The sequence below is a fragment of the Gossypium hirsutum genome, chromosome D03 (genome assembly GCF_007990345.1).
Source record: "Gossypium hirsutum isolate 1008001.06 chromosome D03, Gossypium_hirsutum_v2.1, whole genome shotgun sequence".
Taxonomy (NCBI): Eukaryota; Viridiplantae; Streptophyta; class Magnoliopsida; order Malvales; family Malvaceae; genus Gossypium; species Gossypium hirsutum.
The window spans coordinates 38,434,449-38,448,038 of record NC_053439.1 but is presented as its reverse complement, the minus strand read 5'-3'; the positions used below and the strand labels follow the sequence as shown (position 1 = coordinate 38,448,038).

Sequence of the window (13,590 nt, the reverse complement as noted above, 5' to 3'; positions counted from 1 at the left end):
TTAAAAAGTCACTTTGCAATAGTCTTGTATCATACGTGCAGACGTGCATGTATGGGGCTCTTTAAGTTTTCGAATGCACCACTATTGAGTCTTCTGCCCCAATGCAGCTCGAATCTGCCATTGACAACCTTCCCCGGACTTCCAACATTGTCCAACATATAATGTCGGTGTAGACTTGATGACTTTGTAGTCCACTGACACCTTCATGCTATATAGTTTGATGGCATGTAAGCAGTCCTGCTTATTTGGGAATCGTCACCCTACAAACAAATCTTTCGTTTCTGAAGATGCCATCAACCGGTGAGCAGGTAGTATATCTTCATACTCGGGGAACTCAAGTGCATGTGTCGCATCGAGGTCAACACTCAACATGTCTGCCCCAAGGTCATTTCGTAAAATAATCTCATGACCCGAGTGCTCGACCAAAGGGGGTTGTAGATTTTCACCGTCCTCTATGCCTTTATCGTCAATATTATCCGAGACTTCATCTTGATTGGGGTCACTATATTCTTCACCATCGTAGTGAGAATGAACATCATTATCGGGACCCTTCTTCATCGTTTGCATTAGTGCCCCTCACCTCGAGAAGTATCTCTAAACGACTAGTCGAAATGGAGGTATTATACGTTGTCGACCCATGCTATGTATTTTCAACCCTTGTTGATGGCCCCGCACCAAAGCCTCTGCCCCTGCATAATAGAAGCAGCTTCGTTCTCCTTCTTCATAAGCAAAATAGAAATAATAAAAAATTAAATATAACTCACTTCTTTCTTTAATTAATTTAATATAATTAAAAAGCTATAATAAATCAAATCTAAAATCTCAATCATCAATGGATGAGATCAGTTTTGTAAAAACTTCAATCATATAAGAAAAAGAAAAAAAAGAAAGTACAACAAATTAAAGACAAATAAAACATAATAGATTTAAAAAAAGGAGACAAAAATGAATAACATAGAATCAAAAAGTGAAGAAGAAGACAGGGTGAAGGAAGAGATGAAGAAGCTTGAAGCAGGCGGAGGAGGAGGAGAGGAATGCCACCTTGTAGACGATCCTCAGCCCCATTTGATTTGAAACTTTTCTATGTGGGATTTGACCTTAGATCTCCCTCAAATGCTTCTAGAAAACAAAGCTGCTTCCAATACACGGGCAGAGGAGAAAAGTTTAATTAAACAAAGAAGGGAGTTATATTGAATTTTTTTTTATATATTTCTATTTCGCTTACGAAAAAGGAGAACAAAGCTCCTTCCAATAAGGGCAGAGGCTTTACTGTCGCTTGTCAGCTAGCCACCACCAGTTCTCGGGTTGTGTTGGGTTCGGTTTGTGTTAGGTTATAATAGTTATTTTGGTGCCGCCTACTAGTTACCTTCCATCAATATAATATTATTTTTTTGGTTAACTAATTTCTATCACTGTTAGAAAAAATGGGTGGTGTCGTCTCTGTACCATCCTCCACCCCCTAAACAACCCATTCCCGTAATTAATCGGGGTGGAATACCATTTTCAAATTTTTTATTTTATTTTATAATATTTGGGTAAAAAAGTCAAAATTTGTAAAATAGTCTGGACATTTTCCTCCCACAACGTCAAGCTATTGTGGTACCAAACCTTTTTTTCATTTTTTGCACCCCTAACATTTTTATCGAACCTCATTCTAACCTTCTGACAAAATTCAAATACACAACCAACTGCTCTTTCTAAAATGACTCCATTAAAATGAACATAAACGATAATTCAATTATTCATTTTTTGTATAATTTTTATGCTGCATACTCCAACTCAAAAAATAAAAAACTGTCTTTTTTTTCTTCTCTCTTTAACAATTAGCAATAAAGACATATAATAAACCATGCCCAGAATGGGTGTTTATATAACATACTGATTTTGGTGCCACTACTTTTACAGGTGACACATAAAAAATTTTTTAAAAAATTAAGTGGTGCCGCCACATCTTTAGTAGGGACCAGAAGAATTTTTTTACCGTTTCTGGTGACACCACATGAAGTGATGGGACCAAAAAGTTTAAATTTTGGACACACCATGTGAAGTGATGGAACCAAAAAATTTCAAAAATAATACTGGTGCCGCCACATCTCATGTAGTCATCAAGGAGATTTTTTTTACAGATATTGATCACTCCATAGAAAAAGGCGACACTAGAAAATAATTTTTTTAATCCAATTTGGTGCCACCATTAAAGGAGGCGGCACCAAAAATAATAAAAAATATATATTTTTAATTTAACTGTGAAAATACAAAAATTTATACAGGTGATGCCTTAAGAAGTGACCGCACAAAAAAATTATTTTTTTTATCTTATTATTTTTGTAATTATAAAACAATAATTAAGTTGCTTTTTGGGTGGTGCCACTATTGGAAATTGAGGCACCCAAACAAGGTCATTTTTCTAAATAATCTAATACTAGAGTGATTTTTATAATTTTTTTTATTTTTGGGTTATTTATTTAAAAAAAAACTCACATGGTGTAAATTGTAACGATATACGAACTGTAGTAAATTTATTGTAATGTAATTATTTTGTATATGTGATTGTTTCAATAACTGTAATAGCATCCTATAACTCGGGCTCAATAACTGAGCTGGGTAAAAGTTGTTACACATTGAGCTTTAGTCTAAGTTTGAAATCTTCGTAAAATTGTTAGTGAAAACTACTTATCCATTAACTTACCTACTGATATTATTAGCAGTTTGCACAGCACATCCCTTACGACATGGGGAAGAGTTTTTTGCATAAATTATGTTGGGCCCCTCCACTTCGGGAGAGTTTACCTTGGCAAGTGCCTATAAACTCACTAGTGGTAACCTGGAAAAGTAGAATGATGAAGACGAGGGGTTGTGGAACAGTATTTGGTGAGCTGACCTACCACCTAAACTTAAACCTTCTTTTGGAAGTGTGGGCTTCAGATTCTGCCCACAATGTACTGCTTTCAGAGAGAGGTTGTGCGGGAGAGAAGGCTTGTAGCTTAGGGTGCTATACGGATAAAGAAGTTAAGCATATTCTGTTCCATTGCAGCAAAGCCAAAATCATATGGAAGGAAATCTCCTCTGTCAAATTTCTGCCCCCTCCCCCAAAAAAAAAAACTGGACTAGTTGAGGGATTGGGTACAGAAAAAATTAGCTTCGAAGCTTTGGGTTCATAAACCTAAGTTAATTTTTGCTTTTGGCTTGTGGGAAATATGGCTCCATAGGAATGACTCTGTGTTGAATCCGGGTAAAATTCAAAAAGATAAAGCCTTATGTGCCATCAATGGGGCTGCTGAATTCTTTGCAGTCGATTCCCTCCAGCAGTCGATTCCCTCCAAGAATTGCGGGAGCTGGGACAATAATTAGAGACCACAATGGTTCTTGGATTATTGGTTCTCACTGTCATATTCCGTTTGCGACCAACATTGAAACTGAACCCCTGCTAGGAGATTGGATCTTAGACATTTGGACATTGAAGTTGATGCTACTCTTATTATTCATTTTATGTCTAATAATTCTTTCTTTAATCCTATTTTATTTCCTTTAATTGACAAATGTCAGATGGTCCTCTATTATGACTTCTAGGAGCTTTATGGAGAACGAAAGAGATGTGTTGATCCCCTGAGCAACTTGCGATCCACTTCTCTGTCGGATTGTAATTTTGGGTGAAGTGCAGCACATGAACGTTATCTGTTTTGCAGATGACACATGGCACGTGAAACTGGGTTCGAAGGCCGGCTCCTTCTTGTCCAATCTAATAAATCACACAAAAGTAATAAATATTCTTTATCCAAAAAAAAGTGCATATTTAATTATTTCGATCGTATTTACCTTGATATAATTTATTTAAAAAATAATAAACACCATTAGATTTATTTATTCCTCCAAGTGAGACCTGTCCATGTACGTGCAGTCCACGCTCTTTTACTTGCGTCGGTTGTTGGCATGAGCTGTTAACTAATTTTAGTGAATTTACCACTTTTTGGTTTTGCGTTGGGGACAAGTTGGATCCCGGAAATCAACGCGTTGGAGCTAGCTGTGTTGCGCAAATTTAGTCCATGGAGATGGAGGCGCCCGCCGACACTGCCCCGCTGCTTCATTTTTCGCACCTAACTTCAGTAACAGTAAATGCTTTTGGATTTGGTTAATCTAAATCACATTAAATGGAGCCGTAAACTATAATTGAATATGTATTTTTTTAAAAATTACTATCAATATAAAATATATTAAAAGTTGTCTCATGAAATTGCACTTCCAATTTTATAGAATTGGGCGCTCTCTCCTTACTACCATGTGACAAATCATTTTTTCTTCATAAACGTATTTATAAAATTTTATAATATAAAAAAGTTAATACATGCATTTAAAAATAGTTTTATATTTCGGTACTCAAAGTTAATTATATTAATTTATTAATGTTTAATTTAGTTTTTAGGATTGACTTGATGAATAAATAAATTAAAAATTATTTATGAATTTATTTAATTTTTAGATTTAACCTGTTAAATACTTTGGATTTTTTAGGTTGAATTATGAAAATTAATTGTTAATGTATTGACTAAACCTAGTAATGATGCAGTAAATAATGTATTACAAGTGATTTTTAAAATAATAAGTAAAATGATATCTATGAATATAATTAAACAAATAAAACAATGAGAAAAGACAGTCAAGTGTTAGGACATTAACATGTTTTCTCCGATCTCACTTTCCATCCCTCTTCGTCTCCTTCAATTCAATTCTTTAGTTTAAAATTCTCACTCATCTCTCTCTCTCTCTCCACTTTAAAATCTCAAAAAATCCAAAAACAAACGAAGATATAGGAGTATCCCGGTTTCAGTGCAAACGCCATTGATGAGAGCTTAGCTTGTAGAGAAAGAGATTCAGTTCGAGAGATTTATGTTTGTAGAAAAACGACGCTTGGGATTTCTTTCCTTGCTCTGTTTTTACTTATTTTGAGGGTCTAACCTTTATGGGTCAAGACAGTTTCACTCCCCAAAAGAGATCTTCCACCGGCGGTGGCTTACCCACGACCAACAACGCCGCTGCTGGTGGCGGAAGATCCCGTGTATTAGCCGGAATGCCGCGTGGGAGGCAGATCCACAAGACCTTCAACAACATTAAAATCACGATCCTCTGCGGCTTCGTTACCATACTTGTTCTACGGGGTACAATCGGCGTTGGCAATTTGGGAAGCTCCGAAGCCGATGCTGTTAACCAAAACCTAATCGAAGAAACGAGCCGGATCCTAGCTGAGATCCGCTCCGACTCCGACCCTACCGATCCGGACGAACCTCCTGAAACCGAGATCAATCCCAATACTACCTACACGCTCGGACCCAAAATCTCGGACTGGGACCAGCAACGTAAGGTTTGGCTTTCAGAAAACCCCGAATTCCCTAATTTTGTTAATGGCAAAGCTCGGATCTTACTTGTTACTGGGTCGCCCCCAAACCCTTGTGATAATGCTATAGGAGATCATTATTTGTTGAAAGCGATAAAGAATAAGATCGATTATTGTAGGCTTCATGGGGTTGAAATTGTTTATAATATGGCTCATTTAGATAAGGAGTTGGCTGGGTATTGGGCGAAATTGCCATTAATTAGGAGATTAATGTTGTCTCATCCTGAAGTTGAGTGGATTTGGTGGATGGATAGTGATGCTTTTTTTACAGATATGGTGTTTGAGATTCCTTTGTCCAAGTATGATAAGTATAATTTGGTTGTTCATGGTTACCCCGATTTAATGTTCGAGCAGAAGTCGTGGATTGCTTTGAATACGGGGAGTTTCCTGTTTAGGAACTGCCAGTGGTCGTTGGATTTGCTTGACGCGTGGGCGCCAATGGGACCTAAGGGTTCTATTCGTGAGGAAGCCGGGAAGGTTTTGACTGCTAACTTGAAAGGAAGGCCGGCGTTTGAAGCCGATGACCAGTCAGCTTTGATTTACTTGTTGCTTTCTCAAAAGGAAATGTGGATGGATAAAGTGTTTCTCGAGAATCAGTATTATTTGCATGGTTATTGGGCAGGTTTGGTTGATAGGTACGAGGAGATGATGGAGAAATATCATCCAGGTTTGGGAGATGAGAGGTGGCCGTTTGTGACTCATTTCGTTGGTTGCAAACCCTGTGGGAGTTACGGAGATTACCCTGTCGAGAGGTGTTTGCGCAGTATGCAAAGGGCATTCAACTTTGCCGATAACCAGGTGCTTAAGCTGTACGGGTTTAGACATAGAGGATTGTTAGGCCCCAATATTAAGAGGATCAGGAATGAGACGGTGACTCCTTTGGAAACCGTTGATGAGCTTGATATTCGACGATCAACGCACGAGAAAACCGAAACACGGAGCTAGTGATGGGAAACATATATAATGTGCCATAATGTGTAGGTAATGGTCATTCCTTTTGTTGAAAAGCAATTTCCAATTTTTTCTTTTTAAGGTTTGAGTAAGTTTTGATGATCTGTTGTCATTGTGATGCTGTTGGGAACAAGATAGTAGAATTCTTTGATTAACCTTGAATTTGTCTTCCTTTTGATATTTGAGTGATATTTATGAAGGAAATTAATAGCCAATGTGACTTCATTTCCTTTTTTTGTGGTGAATGAAATGGAGTTTATGGTTTCCATGCCTATTTCAAGAACCTTTATGTCGGACACATTCTCATATTCGATGAGAGAAGTTAGGGCTTAAGTCGGTGTGCATGCAATGTAGTTGTTTATGTACTATCGAAGACTATTATTTTCAATGGAATCATTTGAAATGGCAAGTGATGATAGGTGAGAATAGAGGAACTTTGTATTAGCTAATTGGTGAAGTTTAACATAAAATGGAAGTTTTTCATTAATATTGGAATGTATAATGTTTAGAAAGATGAACTAAACCAAACCCAATGTGAAGTGATAATGTTATATAATGGCAAAAGACGTGGTTCCAATCTCTATTTCCATAAGCAATGTGCGCAAGCTGTCATTTCAAACGTCAAACAAATAGTAAAAGCATAAACAAAGCGAAATAAAAATCCATTTTAAACAATTAGTAAAACCAATATACCATTTGACTTTTAGAGTTGATTTTGTTTATTTTTCCATTCAAGTTGGATTTAGATAGTTTTGATTTTTGCTTTTTGAGGGAACCATTTTTAAAATATTTTTACTTGTATTGACCATTTAAAACATTTATGTATCATTATATTAAATTATTTATTATTATATTTCAAATTTTAAAATATTTCATGTATCATTAAATTTATTAATTATCAAAACATATATTTTATGTATAATTATATTATTAAATTTCCAGCAACGATGTCAACATTTGAAATTAACAAACCAGAGCACTTTTCAAAGCATTCCAATATATACTTTCGCTGAACTCTCAATAGTTTTATTTGATTTCTACTGCAAAGATATGATAAAAATGAAAACAGAATGTGTCTCACATGCTATTCAAGCATTTACTTTTGTCAAAATCTAGTGACCTTTTATTATTGAAAAGAATACAAGAAGTAGGGTTATCTAATAAAAACATATTTAACTTGATATGTTAATACTTCAAAAAATTACACACACATATATATATATTCCATATTCGTTTTACTTTTTCTTTTATTCATTTATCATGTAACCGTGACGTGCTGCATATTGTGAGGCTTAAAACGAGTGGGAAAACCCTTTTCTCAATAGAGCTTTAGGCTCCGGTTCAAATTTGAAGGTTATGTGGTGTGATACTCCAAGATTCCATCTCACAGACAGCCCAATTCTGCAATGGGTTTCAACTGGAACAAGAAGCAAGTGATGCACAAAGGAATATGTAGAAGTTGTTTCAATGCTTTCAATTTCGTTGAAACCCAACTTCACTGGAAACTACATTCTCATTCTGAGAACAATTTTGAAAAGTTCACTTCTTCAAAGAGGAAAAAAAAAAAACTGGGAAAAAAGGCCTTTGAATCTGTTTAAATTTGTGAACCATGGAAATAATACAAACTACAAGGTGTGATCTCTACCAACATGCAGTCCACAGTGGAACTGCTTCAATCAAATTCAGGAGCTTCTCTATATTAGTTCCCTCAGCTGCTGACCATCAATAAGCTGAACCAGGGTTCACAACCACGTTGCTATGGCTTAAACTGGGCTGCTTTCACCTCATTGATATATTTGGGGACACTTCATGGTTGTTCAGATCTCTCATCTTTGGTCTTCTTCACTCGATATTACTGATGGTTTTAGATATATTCAATGGAACACTGCCACTACTTCTCATTCTTCCATGGAGAAACCCGGCAGAGGTATGTGCACAAATAAAAAGATGGTCGATGAGCACAGTTGAAAACATCAACATCCTGAAGTATCATCTTCAGGTGATGAATCCCTTGATGCCTGCTCCTCTTCTTCATCTTCATCATAATCAGCAGAAGCAGGTTGGCCATTGAGATCGACAGTTATACCATTCTTCCTCACAAATTGTCCCCTCACACGAGGCCTTCTTTCGGCTAGCCTTTTCCTATTAACATATCTGATCTTCTTATCGAAACAGCGCTCTTTCCTTTTCTGCCGAAATTTGATTAATGCAGCCTCTCTTCTGTCAACCTTACTTGGTTGCACTTCATTGGAAGATGAATTTCCAAATGATGGCCACGAGTGACCAGTTGGCATCTGACCCGGTTGCATGCACATATTAACAGGGTAGTATGGAAACGATGCCATCCCACTTACATGAGGATGGGGAAGACATTGTTGAAGATGATTGTATTGAGGGACCACAGGAGAACTAGTATGATTATGGATGTCATGGAGGTTGTTCTGAAACAACTGGGTCGATGATGGCATCATAACTTGATTTAGAACTCCCGGCATGTAGTGTAGATAAGCACTTTGTGTAGGTAAACCGGATACATCATGTTGAGTTTCATTTCTAGGAGGCACAAGTGCCGGAGAAAACTTGTCTTCCTTAAAATCCCTTTGTTGTGAGAACTCCATTGATGCAGGGGTCGAAGACCTCTCCAAGGAAAGGGAATCCGGAACACTACTGCTGCTACGAAAGTCATCACCTTGTGAGTTGTTTTCCCATGTTTCACCGTTCTCATGTACTCTGGTATCAGTAACCACTTGTTCACCAGGTTGCGGGAGATTCTCCTCACTGATCTTATTTTGAGCAGCACTTTCATGATTAGGGGTTGCCACTTGAGTACTGCTGGTTTTTACTGCACTTGACTTCACATAAGTGAAGAAGGCAGATGACTCGCCGATCTTTAGCTCACTCTTCTTCGGAACAGATGAAAATTGCCCTACAAAATATCCCCAACATTCCAACATCTCCAGAATAAGTGAAATACATGAATGAAAAAAGGTTTGGAAACCAGAAAAGCATCACAGCACACACTAGTGAACTATAAATTTGAGACAAGACAGACTACTCAGCAAGAACGCCATTATCGGCAATGCGAAGCCTCAAATGCACAAACATCCATGTAGTATCATAAAATAAGACAGAAATGTGAGAGGCAGAAATCTAGCCATCTCAAACTCTTTTCTTCAAAGCCAACGAAAAAAAGTCTGACTTGATTAATGGTAAAACATAATAATATCCCGTGCATTAATGGACAAAACATTAACAGAATTTGCTTCAAACTGAAGAATTCAGTTTGTTATAGAATATGAACATAGATGGCAAAATGATGTCATATCAGACTATTCTCAGGAATAGCTAATGCATTAATGGATGAGAGTTTCTCCCAAATATGGTACACAACAGTAAGCTTAACACAACATGACAAGTCATATTCAAGGGACAGGCAAGCAGGATTAAGACAAGAAGCAGTTAAGAGAAGTCGACCTGTTCTACGGTCACTTATTCCAGGAACATCAGGACGGCATTCTGGTGAATCAGACTGAGGAGGCTCGACAGTAGCAGCAGCAGACTGAAAGAGGAAAAACTCTTACATGAACACAAACCAATTGTTTCACTCTTAACATCATTGATTCACCATGCATTTCCTACATTAACTACGCACTGTGAAAGTTATGACATGCAAACAGTGGCACAGATGTCAATGAGTATCTTAATTGCCTCAAGCTTTCCCGGAAAGAGTCGTACAGCATGCTTGATGATGGTTCTTCAAATTTAGATACTCACACATAGATATATGTAATATATATTTTGTTGACTGCTATATATAGTTTGAGACATTGCAAATTTGTAACTACAATTTTTTGTTTTCTTTTTAATTTCAGCATGAGGCATCAGCAAAAAGGTCCGTCCCTCAAACCTCTAAAATCAGAGAATAGGATTCAGTAATCTAAGAAAAAGTAACATTGAAACTGTTTATAGAATTCAAAATCCAGGGCCAACTATGCAAGTTGAATACATAATTCTGTCTATAACTAGGACATTAACTAATATATTGTAAGCAGAGTTCAAACATATAAAAATAATTTTTTTAGAATGATTGGAACTTATAACGGAATCATGCTTTTATACACACAGTATCGATCACAATTCGCAAGGTTGTTTCCTAGAGCAAAAGAGTTATGATCTCTGCATATCATGTGCGCAATCAAACATGCTTTTCCCCTAATTTTAAATGCACAATAACACATATTCAGTTGGCAACTTCAATACTCACTTCATCTTCTTGATGAGTTGAAACTCCCATCTCTGGATTAGAGCTCTTCCGGGACCTCTCATCTGTATCATCCGAGAACAAAGTAGTACTGTTTGTATTAGCATCACTAGGATCTGATGCCACTAGATCAAAGTCACAGTTTAAGATGTTCTTTTCCAAAAGACCAAGCTGCCAGAGAAAACATCTTAGTTAATATAAATGGTTTTTGTTACACATCCATATATATATCCAACTAGTGAAGGAATGCCTCTTAATGGGATTTCAGTTCCTTCTATTTTTTTTTTTTGTCCTAATTATACTCTCACAACTATCAAGTGCCATGGATCTAATTTTATCAAATTTTTTCTCCTAATTTTACTCTCATGACTATCAAGTGCCATGGATCTAATTTTTATTATAGAAGAACAAAGGAAAGAAAAAAGAAGGGCAACAAACCTCACGTCGCCTTCTCCACATGTGTGTCCACAAGTTCAACAATTCATTGGTTCGTAAAGGCTTGACAAGATAGTCAGCAGCACCAAGCCTCAGGCACTTAACAACAATAGAGACCTCATCCTGGGCCGACATCACTTGTCGTAGAGAAGAAAGAAATGTACATAAATGATCAGACCATGAACACCAGAAGGAAAATTCACTATGATGAAAGTTCAATGTCTGAAGAAAGGTACAAGACAAACTTACTAATAACAGGAATGCGCCGCAGTTCATTATTCCGCATAATATACTTTAACAACTTCATTCCTTTTGTCATTGGGAGGTCGACTTCAGTAAGTATTATATCAATGTCAGGTCCCTCAGCATTCAGTGCATCAATGACCTGTCTGGCAGACCTTACTGTAGTCACTGTGAATAAAAAGTAACACGGAATCATAAAGCTGACACATTACTTCACAAAATTAACATATGAGAAGTGTCATAAAACTATTATGCACTCCAAAATGCAATATACAATCATCGAAGTAAGACAAGTAGTTGAGTTACTCAAAATTATTGAAGCTACCTAAATGTCATCCATGTGAATTTAAGTCTACTTCTACTCTTATTATCTATAAGTAAGGCTCTATGATATAACATGGCCCTATACCAAACACGCATAAGTTAACACTTCCCAACTTCTCATTAACTGATGATTGCTCACAAGTGAATTCATTTCTTATCCTTCTTTCTTTTCTTATCAACACTCTACAAAAGATTCTCACTTTGGCCACAGCCCACAGTTGTTTATTTACGAGGCAAAAGCATGAGAATAAGGAACTAGAAGACAACCAGATAAGGCCATTAAACGTATACCCCAAATATCCTTTTTATCAAGTTTCTCAAATTAAGCTCCCATGGAGCAAAGCAAGTCGACACAAAAGACTAGATTCAGTAAGCAAAAGTAGCATAATCAGAAAATAACATAATGAACTTATAGAAGAGAATAATATATATACACACACAAATAATCATTTACAGCTGGCAGAATCAACTTCTTTTACATATCATTTATTTTTTCCAAACTATAATAGCAAATTTTCAACTGTACTTTAACCTTCAGATTCCTAAATGAAAATTCAATCAGTACCATCAGTTGCACTTCAACAGCCATTTAAATCACACAATTCAAACAAAACAAAACAAAAACAAATAAATTAACAAAAAAACTCAACAGATACAAAACAAAAAATTTGACTCCAAATACCCAATAACCAACAAGAACAACAATAAAATCAGCATAAATAAACATATTCTACACTCAATAAGATATGAGGAAAAAAAGTAAACATATTAATAAAAGCTCAGTATACCCTGATAAGAACATTTCAAAAGAAGTGAAAAAACTTCCTCACAGCTCTTGGTATCATTATCACATAGCAAAATCCTCACTTTGCTCCTATCTATAAACCCATTTCCTGCTCCTCCTGCTTTAAGCTCTTTATTCAAATTCAGTTCTTTGCTCTCCATATTTCCACAACCCAGAAAAAATATCACTATAATTTTCTTTTTCCCAATCAATATCTCACAAAACAACAAATCCCCAAAAAACCCTTTTTTTCTAAATTAAAAAATTGACAAAAAAAGGGGTAAGCACTAAAGAAAGCCCAAGATAATCATCTTCCCTCCAACAATCCGAATTGGAGACAAAATAGGGGTTAGGGTTTCCAATTTTCCAGAGCCCATCTTCAGATTGAATCCCTTTTTTCCCCGTCCGTACGCTCCCACCTAATAAAACACTATAAGTGAAAAAAGTTACTAATTTCCCCCATTTTTAAATGAATCCCTTTCCATTAACGGCAAGCAAAAGCTCAAGTGGACCCAATCGGACGGTCGGATATAAGGATGGCGACAGCCATCAACGACTCAAATTTGAGCTCAACAAGGATCTGATACACACGTTAACATAACGCCAATAGGGAAGGGGCGAAGGAGAGGCTTTTCTGAATTTCTGCTAAAAGTGCGTTTTTTTTTTTTTTTTGGTGTGTGTGTCGTGTTTTTCAGACAAATTTTATTTAGAAGATAGAATTTGGGGTATACTGGGAGTGGCTAACGTACGCCGGATAAGGGAGGTGAAATTTGGAGCGTTGGATTAGAGTGAGGAAAATGGGTAGAGGAGTGCGTAGTGCGCATGGGGAGTGCGATAGAAGAGATAATGACGTGGCAAAATGGGGGACCGCGTAGTGAGAAAGTGGATGAAAAAGAGAAAGGGCAGGATGAGAAAGGTCATGTGAGAAGCCAATCCCAATATGACACGTGTCTAAAATAAGGTTTGCTTTCGTTTTGTTTAATAAAAAGGGTTTGCTTTCTAATTGCAGTTGTCCCATCCATCACTGTTACTTTTTAATTGCGCTAAGCAAGGTAAAATTTAGACATCAGAATGGAATAGGGTGGGATAATTTCACATGCTCAAAACTCATCTTAATCTCCTTTAATCTATTTTTATTCCAATCTTTAATTTGATTCAATTTATATGTTCCGCTGGATTGAGTTGGTGTCATGGACGATTATA

The 13,590-nt window shown here is 36.6% G+C and overlaps 2 protein-coding genes across 2 annotated transcripts; one reads left to right on the top strand and one right to left on the bottom strand.

The window, feature by feature from the left end:
- The first annotated feature begins 4,636 nt into the window (after positions 1–4,636).
- On the top strand, positions 4,637–6,555 carry LOC107949815 (probable xyloglucan 6-xylosyltransferase 5). Its single transcript, XM_016884581.2, has one exon. The coding sequence runs from the start codon at positions 4,958–4,960 to the stop codon at positions 6,332–6,334; it is 1,377 nt and encodes a 458-aa protein (XP_016740070.1). The 5' UTR covers positions 4,637–4,957; the 3' UTR covers positions 6,335–6,555.
- A 1,236-nt stretch (positions 6,556–7,791) lies between these two features.
- LOC107949814 (two-component response regulator-like APRR1) lies at positions 7,792–13,079 on the bottom strand. The gene is made up of 6 exons (XM_016884580.2): positions 12,392–13,079; positions 11,286–11,447; positions 11,040–11,173; positions 10,605–10,772; positions 9,815–9,899; positions 7,792–9,266 (listed from the first exon to the last, which is right to left on the bottom strand). Exons 1-6 carry the CDS (start codon positions 12,546–12,548, stop codon positions 8,314–8,316), a joined length of 1,659 nt encoding a protein of 552 aa, XP_016740069.1. The 5' UTR covers positions 12,549–13,079; the 3' UTR covers positions 7,792–8,313.
- Positions 13,080–13,590: the final 511 nt, after the last annotated feature.